Source organism: Leucoraja erinacea, chromosome 3 (genome assembly GCF_028641065.1).
Source record: "Leucoraja erinacea ecotype New England chromosome 3, Leri_hhj_1, whole genome shotgun sequence".
Classification (NCBI taxonomy): domain Eukaryota; kingdom Metazoa; phylum Chordata; class Chondrichthyes; order Rajiformes; family Rajidae; genus Leucoraja; species Leucoraja erinaceus.
Window position 1 is genome coordinate 2,226,117 of NC_073379.1, and position 13,405 is coordinate 2,239,521.

At 40.4% G+C, this 13,405-nt stretch overlaps 1 protein-coding gene across 2 annotated transcripts in view; it reads left to right on the plus strand.

Annotated features, from left to right (window-relative positions):
* sv2ca (synaptic vesicle glycoprotein 2Ca) overlaps positions 1 to 12,994 on the plus strand; it is a 215,782-nt gene extending 202,788 nt beyond the window's left edge. For both annotated transcript variants that reach the window (XM_055631380.1, XM_055631384.1), the window contains exon 13: positions 1,030 to 12,994. In XM_055631380.1, the coding sequence (XP_055487355.1) occupies positions 1,030 to 1,213 (184 nt within the window). In that variant the 3' untranslated portion in view covers positions 1,214 to 12,994. The remainder of the gene's footprint in view (positions 1 to 1,029) is intronic.
* The last annotated feature ends 411 nt before the right edge of the window (positions 12,995 to 13,405 follow it).

Below are 13,405 nucleotides of genomic sequence, written 5' to 3' on the forward strand. Positions count from 1 at the left end.
TCTGAACCTGAATCTGAAAGCAAAGTTGGCCTTCATAACAAGAGGAGTTGAGTACAGGAGCAAAGAGCAGTTGTACAGTGCCCCAGGGAGACCACACCTGGCGTATTCTGTGCAGTTTTGGTCCCCTAATTTGAGGAAGAACATTCTTGCTATTGAGGGAGTGCAGGGTAGGTTTACAAGGTTAATTCCCAGGATGGCAGGACTGTCATACGGTGAGAGAATGGAGAGGCTTTGCTTGTATACTCTGGAATTAAGAAGGATGAGGGGATATATTATTGAAACATATAAGATTATGAAGGGTTTGGACACGCTTGAGGCGAGAAACATGTTCCCGATGTTGGGGGAGTCCAGAACCAGGATCTACAGATTAAGAATAAGGGGTAGGCCATTTAGAACGAAGATGAGGGATTCTCTGCCTCAGAAGGCAGTGGATGCCAATTCTCTGGATGCTTTCAAGAGAGAGTTAGATGGAGCTCTTAAAGATAGCAGAGTCAGGGGATATGGGGAGAAGGCAGCAACGGGGTTCTGATTTTGGATGATCAGCCACGATCTCATTGAATGGCGGTGCTGGGTCGAAGGGCCGAATGGCCTACTCCTGCACCTATTATAATAATAATAATAATAATCTTATTTATATAGCACATTTTTAGTCAACTTGCATTGACCCCAAAGTGCTTCACATAATTACATTACATTTTACACACAGGCAAAGGTGGGTGAAGTGTCTTGCCCCAAGGACACAACGACAGTATGCACTCCAAGCGGGATTCGAACCGGCTACCTTCCGGTTGCCAGCCGACCACTTAGCCCATTGCGCCATGTGTCGTCCAACAATTGTTGACTATTGTTGTCTATTGACCACACCCAACATTTTCAGAGGGACTTCGGACGGTGATTACAAGTGCGCGCTCATAGTTTTGCCCGGATTAAAGGAGATGCCAGACCACCAGTGGCTGGAAAATCGGTGGTGGGCAAATACTAACATCATTCCCTTAAACTAAAATAATGTTCTTTGATTTCTTTCAACAGAGCCACAGGATTCGGATTCCTGAATGCCCTGTGCAAAGCTGCTACGGTACTTGGAAATCTGATCTTCGGCTCCTTGGTGGGTATAACCAAATCGATCCCGATTCTGTTGGCGTCCACTGTCCTCGTCTGCGGTGGCTTGGTGGGACTCCGACTTCCTGACACAAGGAACCAGGTGCTCATGTGATTCGGAACAGCCGTCCATTGGATTTTTTGGTGCCCAATGGCAGTGGTCAAGTGAAATGTTTGAATAACAAGATCCGTTGCGTAGACAAACAACTAATTGTTACACACAAGTACTTCCTCTTTGCTTTCCCTTTAGGTTCCGTGCGGTTTACATTTTCCTTTCTCGACTGTACACACTCTCACCTAATTCAAAGCCATGTATTTAATAAGGCTTCAGCCCACGATTGTCCGTATTACTGATAGACCAAGAAGCGACAGTGAACCTAGTCTGACAGTGGGCTTTTTATCCAACATGTCTCCACTTATTAGATTTACCCTCTCATCTATATATCTAAGTCAATTTGAATTCTTCAGTCGCAGTGAATCATATAATCTGTCACATTAGTAAAGTTTTGAGGCAACGCTGATGGAAAATAATGGCACATAATTCATCCTAACAAGATATTTATAGAATCCGTGATGTGAAATAATTCCATTTCTTAATATTCACTAAATCAGTAAGTTGCATTTTTCATTATATTTTCAATGGGCAATGTCGGTATAGATCGGAGTAGAGGATCTTATGAGAAGTTAATCATCGTCTCTAATCCTTGTTGCTAATTTTATGTCATTGTAGACTGCATACTTGCCCGTGGCTCTAGATTCCACCCTTGTGGTAATGATGAATGAACCATTTGCCAATTGTAAGCGGTGTCCCAAAGAAATGAAAACTGTGGACTTGTGCATTTCCACTAATGCTGTCCAAACACATTTATTAACAATAGATCTGAAACATCAAACCACTTTGATAAAATTAATTCTTGAGGTTTTTTTTCTCCAGAAATTACAATAGGGTGTTAGAGGCAGCTGAGAGGAATTTCTGGCCATAGTTTTGCATTTGCTAACTTTTTTTTTCAGAAAATACTGTAGGATGGTGGTAGTACAATTACCAGTGCCCTTATAATGCAAAATATGAACTTTTTAAACACATTTTCTCATTTGATGTAATATTGCTGTCAATTTTTTTCCTTTTTATTTTTTCCTGAAAAGTAATACATTTCTGATTTTCTAGCAAAAATGCACTCAAATAATTTTAAACAAAGAATATATACACATTATTCAATTAATTATATTATTTTACATATATTATAGTATGTAAAGGAATTTCATTGTGCATTCCTTTCCTATAAGAAAAGAATTACGTTGGAATTTATTTTTAGCCATCGTACTCAACCTCTGATAAATTGGTTCCACTGAAGTGAAAAAATAAATAATTCCAGACGCAGAGGATAACAATCAGTTATTATTATTTTAGAGATCTTCAATAATACTCCAAAATCAAAACATTAATTAGATTTCATGAAAGGCATTGACTGCGTGACCAAAACCCTATAGAGTGTTCATTTGAAACCTGAATGGCCTTCGACCTCATGTTTGTCTGTAAAATATGCATTGTGCCTCTTGTAGTTTGAATTATATATAAAATATTTCAAGTGAATTCGTAAAAGCGGAGCTGAATAGGAATGCCCAAAACATTAATACAATTTCATGATGATTCCAACATTTATTTCGCTCAGAGCGTAGTTCCTTCGTAGCGTAGTTTTGTGGTGAATAGTCAAGCATTAGCCAGGGATTTCCTTGGAGCAACTCTTGCATTTTTCTCCTGGCTTTCAAGTGTGATTTTAGTGTAGGTTAGAGATACAGCATGGAAACAGGCCACTCGGCCCACCGAGTCCGTGCCGGCCAGCGATCCCCGCATATTAACACTACCCTACACACACTAGGGACAATTTACATTTTATACCAAGCCAATTAACCTACAAACCCGCAAGTCTTTGGATGTCTGTGGAATTCTCTGTCTCAGAGGGCGGTGGAGGCCGATTCTCTGGATACTTTCAAGAGAGAGCTAGATAGGGCTCTTATAGATAGTGGAGACGGGGAATATGGGGATAAGGCAGGAACGAGGTACTGATTGGGGATGATCAGCCATGATCACATTGAATGGTGGTGCTGGCTCGAAGGGCCAAATGGCCTCCTCCTGCACGTATTGTCTATTGTCTATTGTCTATTGGAGGTAGACAAAAATGCTGGAGAAACTCCGCGGGCACACCAGCATCTATGGAGCAAAGGAAGTAGGCAACGTTTCGGGCCGAAACCCTTCTTCAATCTATTGTCTATTGTCTATTATCTCAGAGAAAACCCTCGCAGGTCACAGGGAGAACGTACAAACTCCGTACAGATAAGCACCCATGGTCGGAATTGAACCTGGGTCTCTGGCGCTATGTGCTGTAAGCAGCAACGTTACCGCTGCGCCACCGTGTCGACCATGATGGAAGGTCTAGACCACAGGCAGCTGGGAGGAATGTCTTACCATAGTTTTGCATTTGCCAACTTCTTTCTTCCATTAGACATAGTGAACTGCACAGCTGGTTTTCAGCTTTGGACTTTCTCCTTTAATGTACTATTGCTGTGCAGTCTTCCTTGCTCATGCTCTTCTGAAAAATAAACAGGAAATGTAAGCAGTTTGATTTTGTATCTACATAGCCCAATGTAGATCACTCCAGCCCACTAACAGTACAGTGTTCATATCATTTTTGATAATCTGGGACAGGAATAACACAACAGATGGCTGGTTATTTTTTTCCACACAGAACAGCAAGCACCTGAAACAGTCTAAAAAAGGCCCAAAGTTATTCTCAAAAACATCATTCTTTTTTGTTTAAATTGTAAGACTAATGGATACATCTTAAAGTTCAATGTTGAGAGTGGAAATTCAGCTATTCTGTGATTTATCACCTGTCTGTTGAGCCTTTTACCTTCTAGCGAATAAATAATTTAAAAAAACACGCAGGTGTTAAAAATCTGAAATAAAAAGAGAAATGTCAGAGCAGGTCAGGCAGCCCTGGAAGGAGAAATAAGAGACCACCTCTCAGATCAAAGACCCTTCATCACCCTTTAAAGTGAGGGGGGAAAGATTTAATAGGAATCTGTGTAACTTTCTCACACAAAGGGTGGTGGGTGTACGGAACAAGCTGCCAGAGGAGGTAGCTGAGGCAGGGACTATCCCAACATTTGAGAAACAGTTAGACTGGTACATGGACAGGACAGGTTTGGAGGGATATGGGCCAAACGCAGGCAGGTGGGACTAGTTTAGCTGAGACATGTTGGTCGGTGTGGGCAAGTTGGGCCGAAGGGCTCTGTTACACTGTATCACTCTATCAGAACATTTAACAGAGAAAATAAAACCCAATGTGCTTCTCAAAAACATTTCCAAAGAAAGATTAATTGACAAGACCAATGAATGTACTTCACAACTCTTGGTAAGACAATCTAATGTTGGTTGGAAATGTAAACGTTCTTGGGTTCATATTTATTATTGTCACGGGCACTGAGCTACAGTGAAAAGCTTCTTTTTTTTTAATGCTATCGGATCAAATCAGATAATACTACACATAAATACAATCAAGCCAAACTCAAGTACACGAGGTAAGGATACAGAGTACAGAATATAGTTCTCAGCGTGTAGTGCATCAGTTGCATAGACAAAGTCCCTTGTCCACAATGGGGTAGAGAGGAATCAGACAGTATCATTGGTATCATTTAAAAATAAATTGGATAGGCATATGGATGAGAAGGGAATGGAGGGTTATGGTACGAGTGCAGGCAGGTGGGACTAAGGGGAAAAAAAATTGTTCGGCATGGACTTGTAGGGCCGAGATGGCCTGTTTCCGTGCTGTAATTGTTATATGGTTATATGGTTATATGGTAGTATCCTAGCTTATGGAAAGACCATTCCGAAGCCTGATAACCATGGGGAAGAAGTTATTCCTGTTAACAAGTCTTTGATCTGAGACGTTGATGCTCTTTCCATGGATTTTGCCTGACCTGCTAAAGTGTTCACAACGTATTTTGTTCTTCTTCCTTTCTTGTGAAGCCAGGGGAATGAGGAGAGGAATAAATGTCGGGTTTATACAGGCTACCGATCTGATATCATCCCTCTTCCATCCAGCGGGATTGCAAATCCTGCCTATTACTCCCATCCTTTATTCAGAATGCAAGGTAGTCGTTAGAAAATAGTTGCTGCAAGCTATCAGCAGAAGTGTGATGATTGCGGCTCTCAGCAGAGGAATACAACTAAACATTCCCCAGAACTGGAAACATGAGGCAACATGTTAGCAAAATATTCCCAGCATTGCAAAGATGGGCGTGATTCTGGGATATTCTGTTTCCTTTACTTGGATCCACATAGGCTTTTGCAAAGATTCTTCCAATGACAAGTATACTTCTTCTACTTCAACTCTTCTGCCCTGTAAAATCTTAACCTGGTCTGAGGAATTTAATCTGTGGGGTAACTTTTTCACACAAAGGGTGGTGGATGTACGGAATGTGCTGCCAGAGGAGGTAGTTAGGGCAGGGACTATCCCAGCGTTTAAGAAACAGTTGGACAGATACAGGTTTGGATGGGGTATGGGCCAAATGCAAGCAGGTGGGATGAGTGTAGCTGGGATAGGTTGGATGGTGTGGGCAAGTTGGGCCGAAGGGCCTGTTTCCACACTGTATCACTATGACTCTATCTATGACTCTATCAGAAATGGATTTTGGGCTTGCTTACTTTTATTTTGCTTTCACTGGCAAATGGAGAGCAATGGAATGATGGCCTCTATTCACTCTAAAGTGTTTTACTATTCCTGCGATTACCTCAGTGGAGTTTATTTCTGAGGGAGCGTGCAACACGCTGATGTGACTTCACGGTGTGTTTAGCACCATTGTCTGGGAATCAGTTTTGAGGCTAATGTTTGCAGGATTCTGACCTCCAGTGGACAAAACAAACATGGCAATACAGCTTTGTCCCACCTCTCCCCACCGCTCTTTTCCAGCTTTCTCCCCTCACTCCTAGCAGTCTGAAGAAGGGTCCTGACCCAAAACATTGTCTGTCCATTCCCTCCACAGATGCTGCTTGACCCGTCGAGTTTCTCCAGCACTTTGTGTTTTCTTTTCGATGTTATAACAAATTGGCTCAATATTTGAATCAAATAGTGACCTGACTGAAGAAGGGTCTCGACCTGAAATGTTGCCTATTCCTTTTCACTAGAGATGCTTCCTGACCTACTGAGTTACTCCAGCACTTTTCTAACACCGGGTCAATACAATATTGATTCAGCTCAAGAATGTATTTACAATATTTGACACTATTTAACCGTTTTCAGCAAATTAATTGTCAAGATAAATACCTTCAGTTTTTTTTAATCTTGCATAATTTTTTTACCATATGTTAATTTGAAGTGAAATTTAAACATATGTGGAGGGTCATTAATTTTGTTCCGAATTCTTCCTCTCATGATGGTACCTGTCTTCATTTTGACATTTTGCCCAAGATTCATTTTCTGAGCAACCATATCTCTGCAGAATTTGTATTTATTTTTTTAATGTGGTTTGTGTATGGGCAGCACAGTGGTGCAGTTGGTAGAGCTCCTACCTCTCAGTGCCAGAGACCCGGGTTCGATCCTGAACTGGGGCTCTGTCTGTGTGGAGTTTGCATGGTCTCGCTGAGACCATGTGGGTTTCTGCCGGATGCTCCGGTTTCCTCCCTTACACGAAAGAGGTACCAATTCATAGGTTAAAAAGCCTCTGTAAATTGCTGCTGGTGTGGAGAAAGTGGATGTAAAAGTGGGAACTAGTGCAAACTAGAGTGATCGATGACCGGCATGTTTCCATGCTGTATCTTTCAATCAATTCACGTAATCAAAAACAATATAACAATTCTAGCCTAATCCTCTAAACAGCCAGAATCCATTGAGACCATAAGGACCATAAGAAATAGGAGCAGAATTAGGCACTTTGCCCCATCGAGCTCACTGCCATTTGACCATGGCTGATCCATCTTTCCCTCTCAATCCCATTCTCCCACTTTCTCCCTGTAATCTTTGTCATCTTTACTAATGAAACCTCTAAAAAAAGACAAAACATCCAAGAAGATCTTGAAGAATCTTTCAATACAAACTTGGAGTTCTCTTTTTATTACTTACAGTAGACACCAGGTTTCCATTCTGAGCTCCATATCCAGAATTTTCTATCTAAATATTCCAATCAAGGCAGCGATTTTTCCTTCTTATTGCCAGGTTTAAACCTTATGGGGTATCAGAGCTGTCTCCTGAGAAATGCACGATAACTGCAAAATCCCCGTTATTCTGCGTAGAACGATATTTTCTTGCCTCTGTGTGAAAACTGAAATATTTTGTCTTTAACTTCCTTGTGTCTTAGTGTTTTAAATATGTGTAGGTGTCTGTAGATCTAGTATATAAACGTGAGAACTCACTGCAGTTGTTCCTCTACATTTGTGAACTTTAACCTATCTCTGCCAGGGTCATCGCCAGAATTTAGTTGGCCAGAGGGACAAAGCGCTTTAGAAAGTCTATAGTATAATATTTCAACAATTAAATTTGTGTAGTATACAAATTTATAAGATTGTACAGTCAGCTCCTGTAGATTCTCACACACACGATGCATATGCAATTTGTAGATTCATCAATAGTAAAGAAATAAAGACCTACAACTGCTAAATAACCATTCGACAAACTATTCATAAATTATATGTAACCTATTTAGAGTCTTATAACTTAAATCCAATGCTATCCAATAGGATAAGTGAAAAATCCTATGGTTGTTCTTGGTATTGCCTATGAATCTTGTGTATATAGATAAGAGTAACGCAATACTACCATTAGTATTATTAGGACATTTTCTACAAATATAACGGGATGGGGAAAACACGAGTGCAACAGAATTTGTTAATCAGAATGCCTCTGTAAAACAGATCTCACATTAGATGTAAGTACTTCAGCACAGTCACTTTACTAGCTTCTGAATATAGTTCGGCATGCGATTTCCAGTGTGACGTTTGTGGGGGGAGAGGGTGGGGGGGGGTACACTTTGTATGCGTTTGCTGAAAAGATGGACGGCAACTTTTGTACATTAATGGAAAGTAATTTTGTGTCTACTCACCCTTTAGTGGAAAAGGCACATGATGTGGTGCAAGTGTTAACACAAGCAAAACCAAACAGTCTAGCTGTATATACAATACAATACGGTTTTATTTGTTACATTGCACATAAAGTGCAAGTGAAATGAAATATACTGTGCAGATCATGTGATGCGGTTAACAACAATTTGTTATAAGTTGTAATGCAACTGGTAACTGAAGACGCAAACGGTGGAGTTTTAGCAAATTAATGTATATTCCGTTTTCCTGTGCTTTGAGATATATTTTCGGTTTTGAGCAGTGTCATTAATTGAAGAGGTAATAACTGTTTATTTATACTTATAGTCGACAGCCTGCAAATGTATTCAACGGCCCTCATTGAAACTATAAAACATTAATGATGAAAGCAAAGATCATTATCCAGAAGTGAAACGCACCCCCTGTGATCTTGTAATATAACCACGTTCTAAAGTCAAACTAGGACATTCTAAACACAGGTTACCTCATGATTACCTGAAAAATGAATACATTTAAAAATGTTGCGCTATAACTCAGCTTCTAAATAAATACATACATGTATATACCACTCTTTTAATTCCTGTTTGTCCCATCAAGTGTTGTTTTCTTGCCATCTTTAATATAAAAACTGTATGGCACTGGGATCAATATCTCACTGATCATGAATGAACATTTGACTTCAAGAAATGGCGGAACTTCTTCAGTTGGAATGAAACGCTAACATTTAGGTTGATCCAATGTTCAGGTTAAAGTATTATAGTTTTACATTTTCTTACACGACAATGCTGCGACTCCCTTTAACATTGCAACGATACAAGATACCTCCCAATCTCCCCATTGTCCTGTGAATCAAACCATCCCTCCCTGACTCTCGCACAACCATCACATCTTTAGTGATGAGGGATTCCAGCAACAGGCGGGAAGATTCCCCTTGGAGCCAAGAACTTTGAGAGGACCTTTGTTGGAAGTGCATAGAATCATGATGGATTTAGACAAGGTAAAATGAGGGAAGTTACTCCAAGAAGTACAAGTTGCAAGAAGCTATGGGCACAGATTTAAAAGTTGCCTATGGAAAGCCAGAGATACGCCCAGAATTTTTTAATGCAGAGGCTGCATCTGAATTGAAACTCACTACCTTTACGGATGGAGAAAGCTGAATCATTCAGAGTTTTTAAAGAGGACTGGGAAGAAAAGAAGAGAATATATAGGCAAAATATGTGGGAAGTAAGGAATGTTTTTAATACCAAGACTTGTTCTGATCTGGAACTCGCTATCTTTACCGGTGGTGAAACCAGAATCAATCAGAGGCTTTATCAAGAAAGGGCAATATCACGCAGAGTTTTCAGAGAGAATAGGGAAGAGAATAATTTGCAAAATATATGGAAAGACTGAGGAAATGGTATTGATGGGAATGGTGGTTTAGACTTGATGGGCTGAATAAACCCATTCTGTGCCATAACACTTCTATGATTCTGAAATATTTTCCCTGCAGCCTCAGTATTTTTTTTTAAATAAGCAGTGTCTTTGAGCGATTGATTATATATTTAAGCAAGTCAACAAACCTTGATTAACAATGGATAATGATCAGTCGCTAGGCTTGCACACAACTGTTTTTACGCCAATGGTGCCATCAAAATTAACACACGATGAAACCAATTTGCCCCTTCTCCATCTGCTCCCCACTTTCAGTAACTTTCAGCTCATGCCATCATAGAAACATAGAAACATAGAAAATAGAAAATAGGTGCAGGAGGAGGCCATTCTGCCCTTCGAGCCTGCACCGCCATTCATTGTGATCATGGCTGATCGTCCCCTATCAATAACCCGTGCCTGCCTTCTCCCCATATAACCCTTGACTCCACTAGCCCCTAGCGCTCTATCTAACTTTCTATTAAATCCATCCAGTGACTTGGCCTCCACTGCCCTCTGTGGCAGGGAATTCCATAAATTTACAACTCTCTGGGAGAAAAAGTTTTTTCTCACCTCAGTCTTGAATGACCTCCCCTTTATTCTGAGACTGTGGCCCCTGGTTCTGGACTCACCCAACATAGGGAACATTTTTCCTGCATCTAGCTTGTCCAGTCCATTTATAATTTTTATATGTTTCTATAAGATATCCCCTCGTCCTTCTAAACTCCAGTGAATAAACTCCATTGATGACACGTTTTAAATGAAAAGCTGAAAGTAAACTGTGGAAATGGATGATCGGCCTCATCAGTCCGTGACACTGTGTGTTAGACCATTCACGGGGGGAGCCTCCAAAGAAGACACTGTTGAAGCAATTAAACAAGTTATGTTTCTCATTTGCATGGGTGATCAAATAAATCAAGTTTGAATGCTCCCAGGCATAGAGTTGTCCAATTTTCAATCATAATGTTCTGATTTCTTTCATATTATTGTACAGTTTGTCTTCATGCTATTTTATGGATATGATGTCACTGTGATATGGATTAATAAAACAACATTATTTTATGATAACTCGACCAGATTACATTTGATAGAATTTATAATGATTGTAAAGTATTATGTATGGTTATTTGCAAACTTTGAGATCAAGTTGGGTATTGCTTCCAGCAATAGCCTTGCACTGCTACGATTTTGTTTAACTTTGACTGAAATTGACTAATGTTGTTCCATTTTACGATCAATGGTGGATGAGGCTCCAATATGTATTGTCCTTGTATTCTTTCTAATGGTATAATATTAAAGAATACCACACACGTAACTATAACCTATTGGACCAGTATGTAACCAGTATTACAGACACAAAACAGATGATTTAAGGGGCTTAAGAATATCTATTACCTTAATTTAAAAAGTACTATATTTGACTCTCCTGTTCTTAATGTTGGCGATGTCCCTGACTGCAATGCATCTGTTCATAGTCAGGTTTGGGCAAAATAAACCCCACCGCTCATCTACTCTATACGCTTGCTCTTGTGTGTCAGCTGCTTGTGTATAATTTTTCCTTTATCTTTCTGTTAATGTTATCCAAAAACTGGGATGAATATTGCTTGTATGCTGCAACTAATCAATTGGATTTCAGTACACTAGATCTACAGTGTGTTGATCGTTGATCGTTGATCTCCTAAGTTGTGTCTATACTTGTGAAAGGGCATGTCAAATGTAGAATGACTGTATGTACAGTGTAAATTAAAAAAAAAAAATGTGGGACTGTGTATAAAAAGAATTGCCAAAATAAATATCATCGGTGTAATGAATAAAAAGGTTCAACGTGAGCCATTTGGAACCAAGAGCGTTTTTGCTCTGTGGTATTAAAATAAATAAAATCAACAATGTTCTAAGTAGAAATTATTTGAAATTGTGTTTTTGTTGAGCACTCAAGTTAATTAGCTGATGGAAGGAATCGCAGAGGAGGGAATACATTGGCAGCAGAGTAAAAATAGATTATTTTTCAATACTTCCAGGATTTTGCCACAAAAGTCCGAAAGCATTGCATCAGGCCCTTCAGCTTACAGCATGGAAACAGGTCTTTTGGGAATCGAGAACCAAAGGACATAGGTTTAAGGTGAGAGGGGAAAGATTTAATAGGTACTCGAGGGGCAACTTTTTCTCACAAAGGGTGGTGGGTGCATGGAACGAGCTGCCGAAAATGGTAGTTGAGGCAGGTACTATTGCAACGTTTAAGAGACATCCAGACAGGTATATGGATAGGATAAGTTTAGAGGGATATGAGCCAAATGCAGGTAGGTGAGACTAGTGTAGATGGGATATGTTGGTTGGCGTGGACAAGATGGGCCGAAAGGCCTGTTTCCTTGTGATAGGACTCTGACTATGACTTTCTCCATGCCAACTAGGAGACCAGCCCCATCTAGGCTGGTCCCATTTGCCTATAACCATATAATATAACCATATAACAATTACAGCACGGAAACAGGCCATCTCGACCCTTCTAGTCCGTGCCGAACACTTATTCTCCCCTAGTCCCATGTACCTGCGCTCAGACCATAACCCTCCATTCCCTTCCCATCCATATAACTATCCATTTTATTTTTAAATGATAAAAACGAACCTGCCTCCACCACCTTCACTGGAAGCTCATTCCACACAGCTACCACTCTCTGAGTAAAGAAGTTCCCCCTCATGTTACCCCTAAACTTCAGTCCCTTAATTCTCAAGTCATGTCCCCTTGTTTGAATCTTCCCTACTCTCAGTGGGAAAAGCTTTTCCACGTCAACTCTGTCTATCCCTCTGAAGCATTCCTATCCACCGTGCCTGTCCAAGGGTCTTTTTAAAACAATGTTCATTGGTCCTTTTTATAACATGATCTTAAGAACAAATTTCTGACCTCATTCTGTAACAGATATCTATTTGAAATGCCAGGTCCCGTTTCGTTCTCAGTGGCATTCAAATGTACGCAATAACATTTTCCTCTTCATTTACTTCTTTTCGATCTGGCCTTGGTGTCAAGGCCAGCATCTGTATTGACCAGAAAAGAATAGGTTAAATATATTAAAATATTTTAAATTTCAGTCTGGAGAAGGGTCTCGACTTGAAACGCCACCCATTCCTTCTCTCCAGAGATGCTCCCGATCCCGCTGAGTTACTCATAGAAACATAGAAACATAGAAAATAGGTGCAGGAGGAGGCCATTCGGCCCTTCGAGCCAGCACCACCATTCATTGTGATCATGGCTGATCGTCCCCTATCAATAACCCGTGCCTGCCTTCTCCCCATATCCCTTGACTCCACTAGCCCCTGGAGCTCTATCTAACTCTCTCTTAAATCCATCCAGTGATTTGGCCTCCACTGCCCTCTGTGGCAGGGAATTCCATAAATTCACAACTCCCTGGGTGAAAAAGTTTTTTCTCACCTCAGTCTTAAATGACCTCCCCTTTATTCTAAGACTGTGGCCCCTGGTTCTGGACTCAACCAACATTGCGAACATTTTTCCTGCATCTAGCTTGTCCAGTCCTTTTATAATTTTATATGTTTCTATAAGATCCCCCCTCATCCTTCTAAACTCCAGTGAATACATAGAAACATAGAAAATAGGAGCAGGAGTAGGCCATTCGGCCCTTCGAGCCTGCACCGCCATTCAATATGATCATGGCTGATCATCCAACTCAGTATCCTGTACCTGCCTTCTCTCCATACCCCCTGATCTCTTTCGCCACAAGGGCCACATCTAACCCTCTTAAATATAGCAAATATAGACTCATTTTGTGTCTGTCTGTATTGGCCATCTGTGAATGC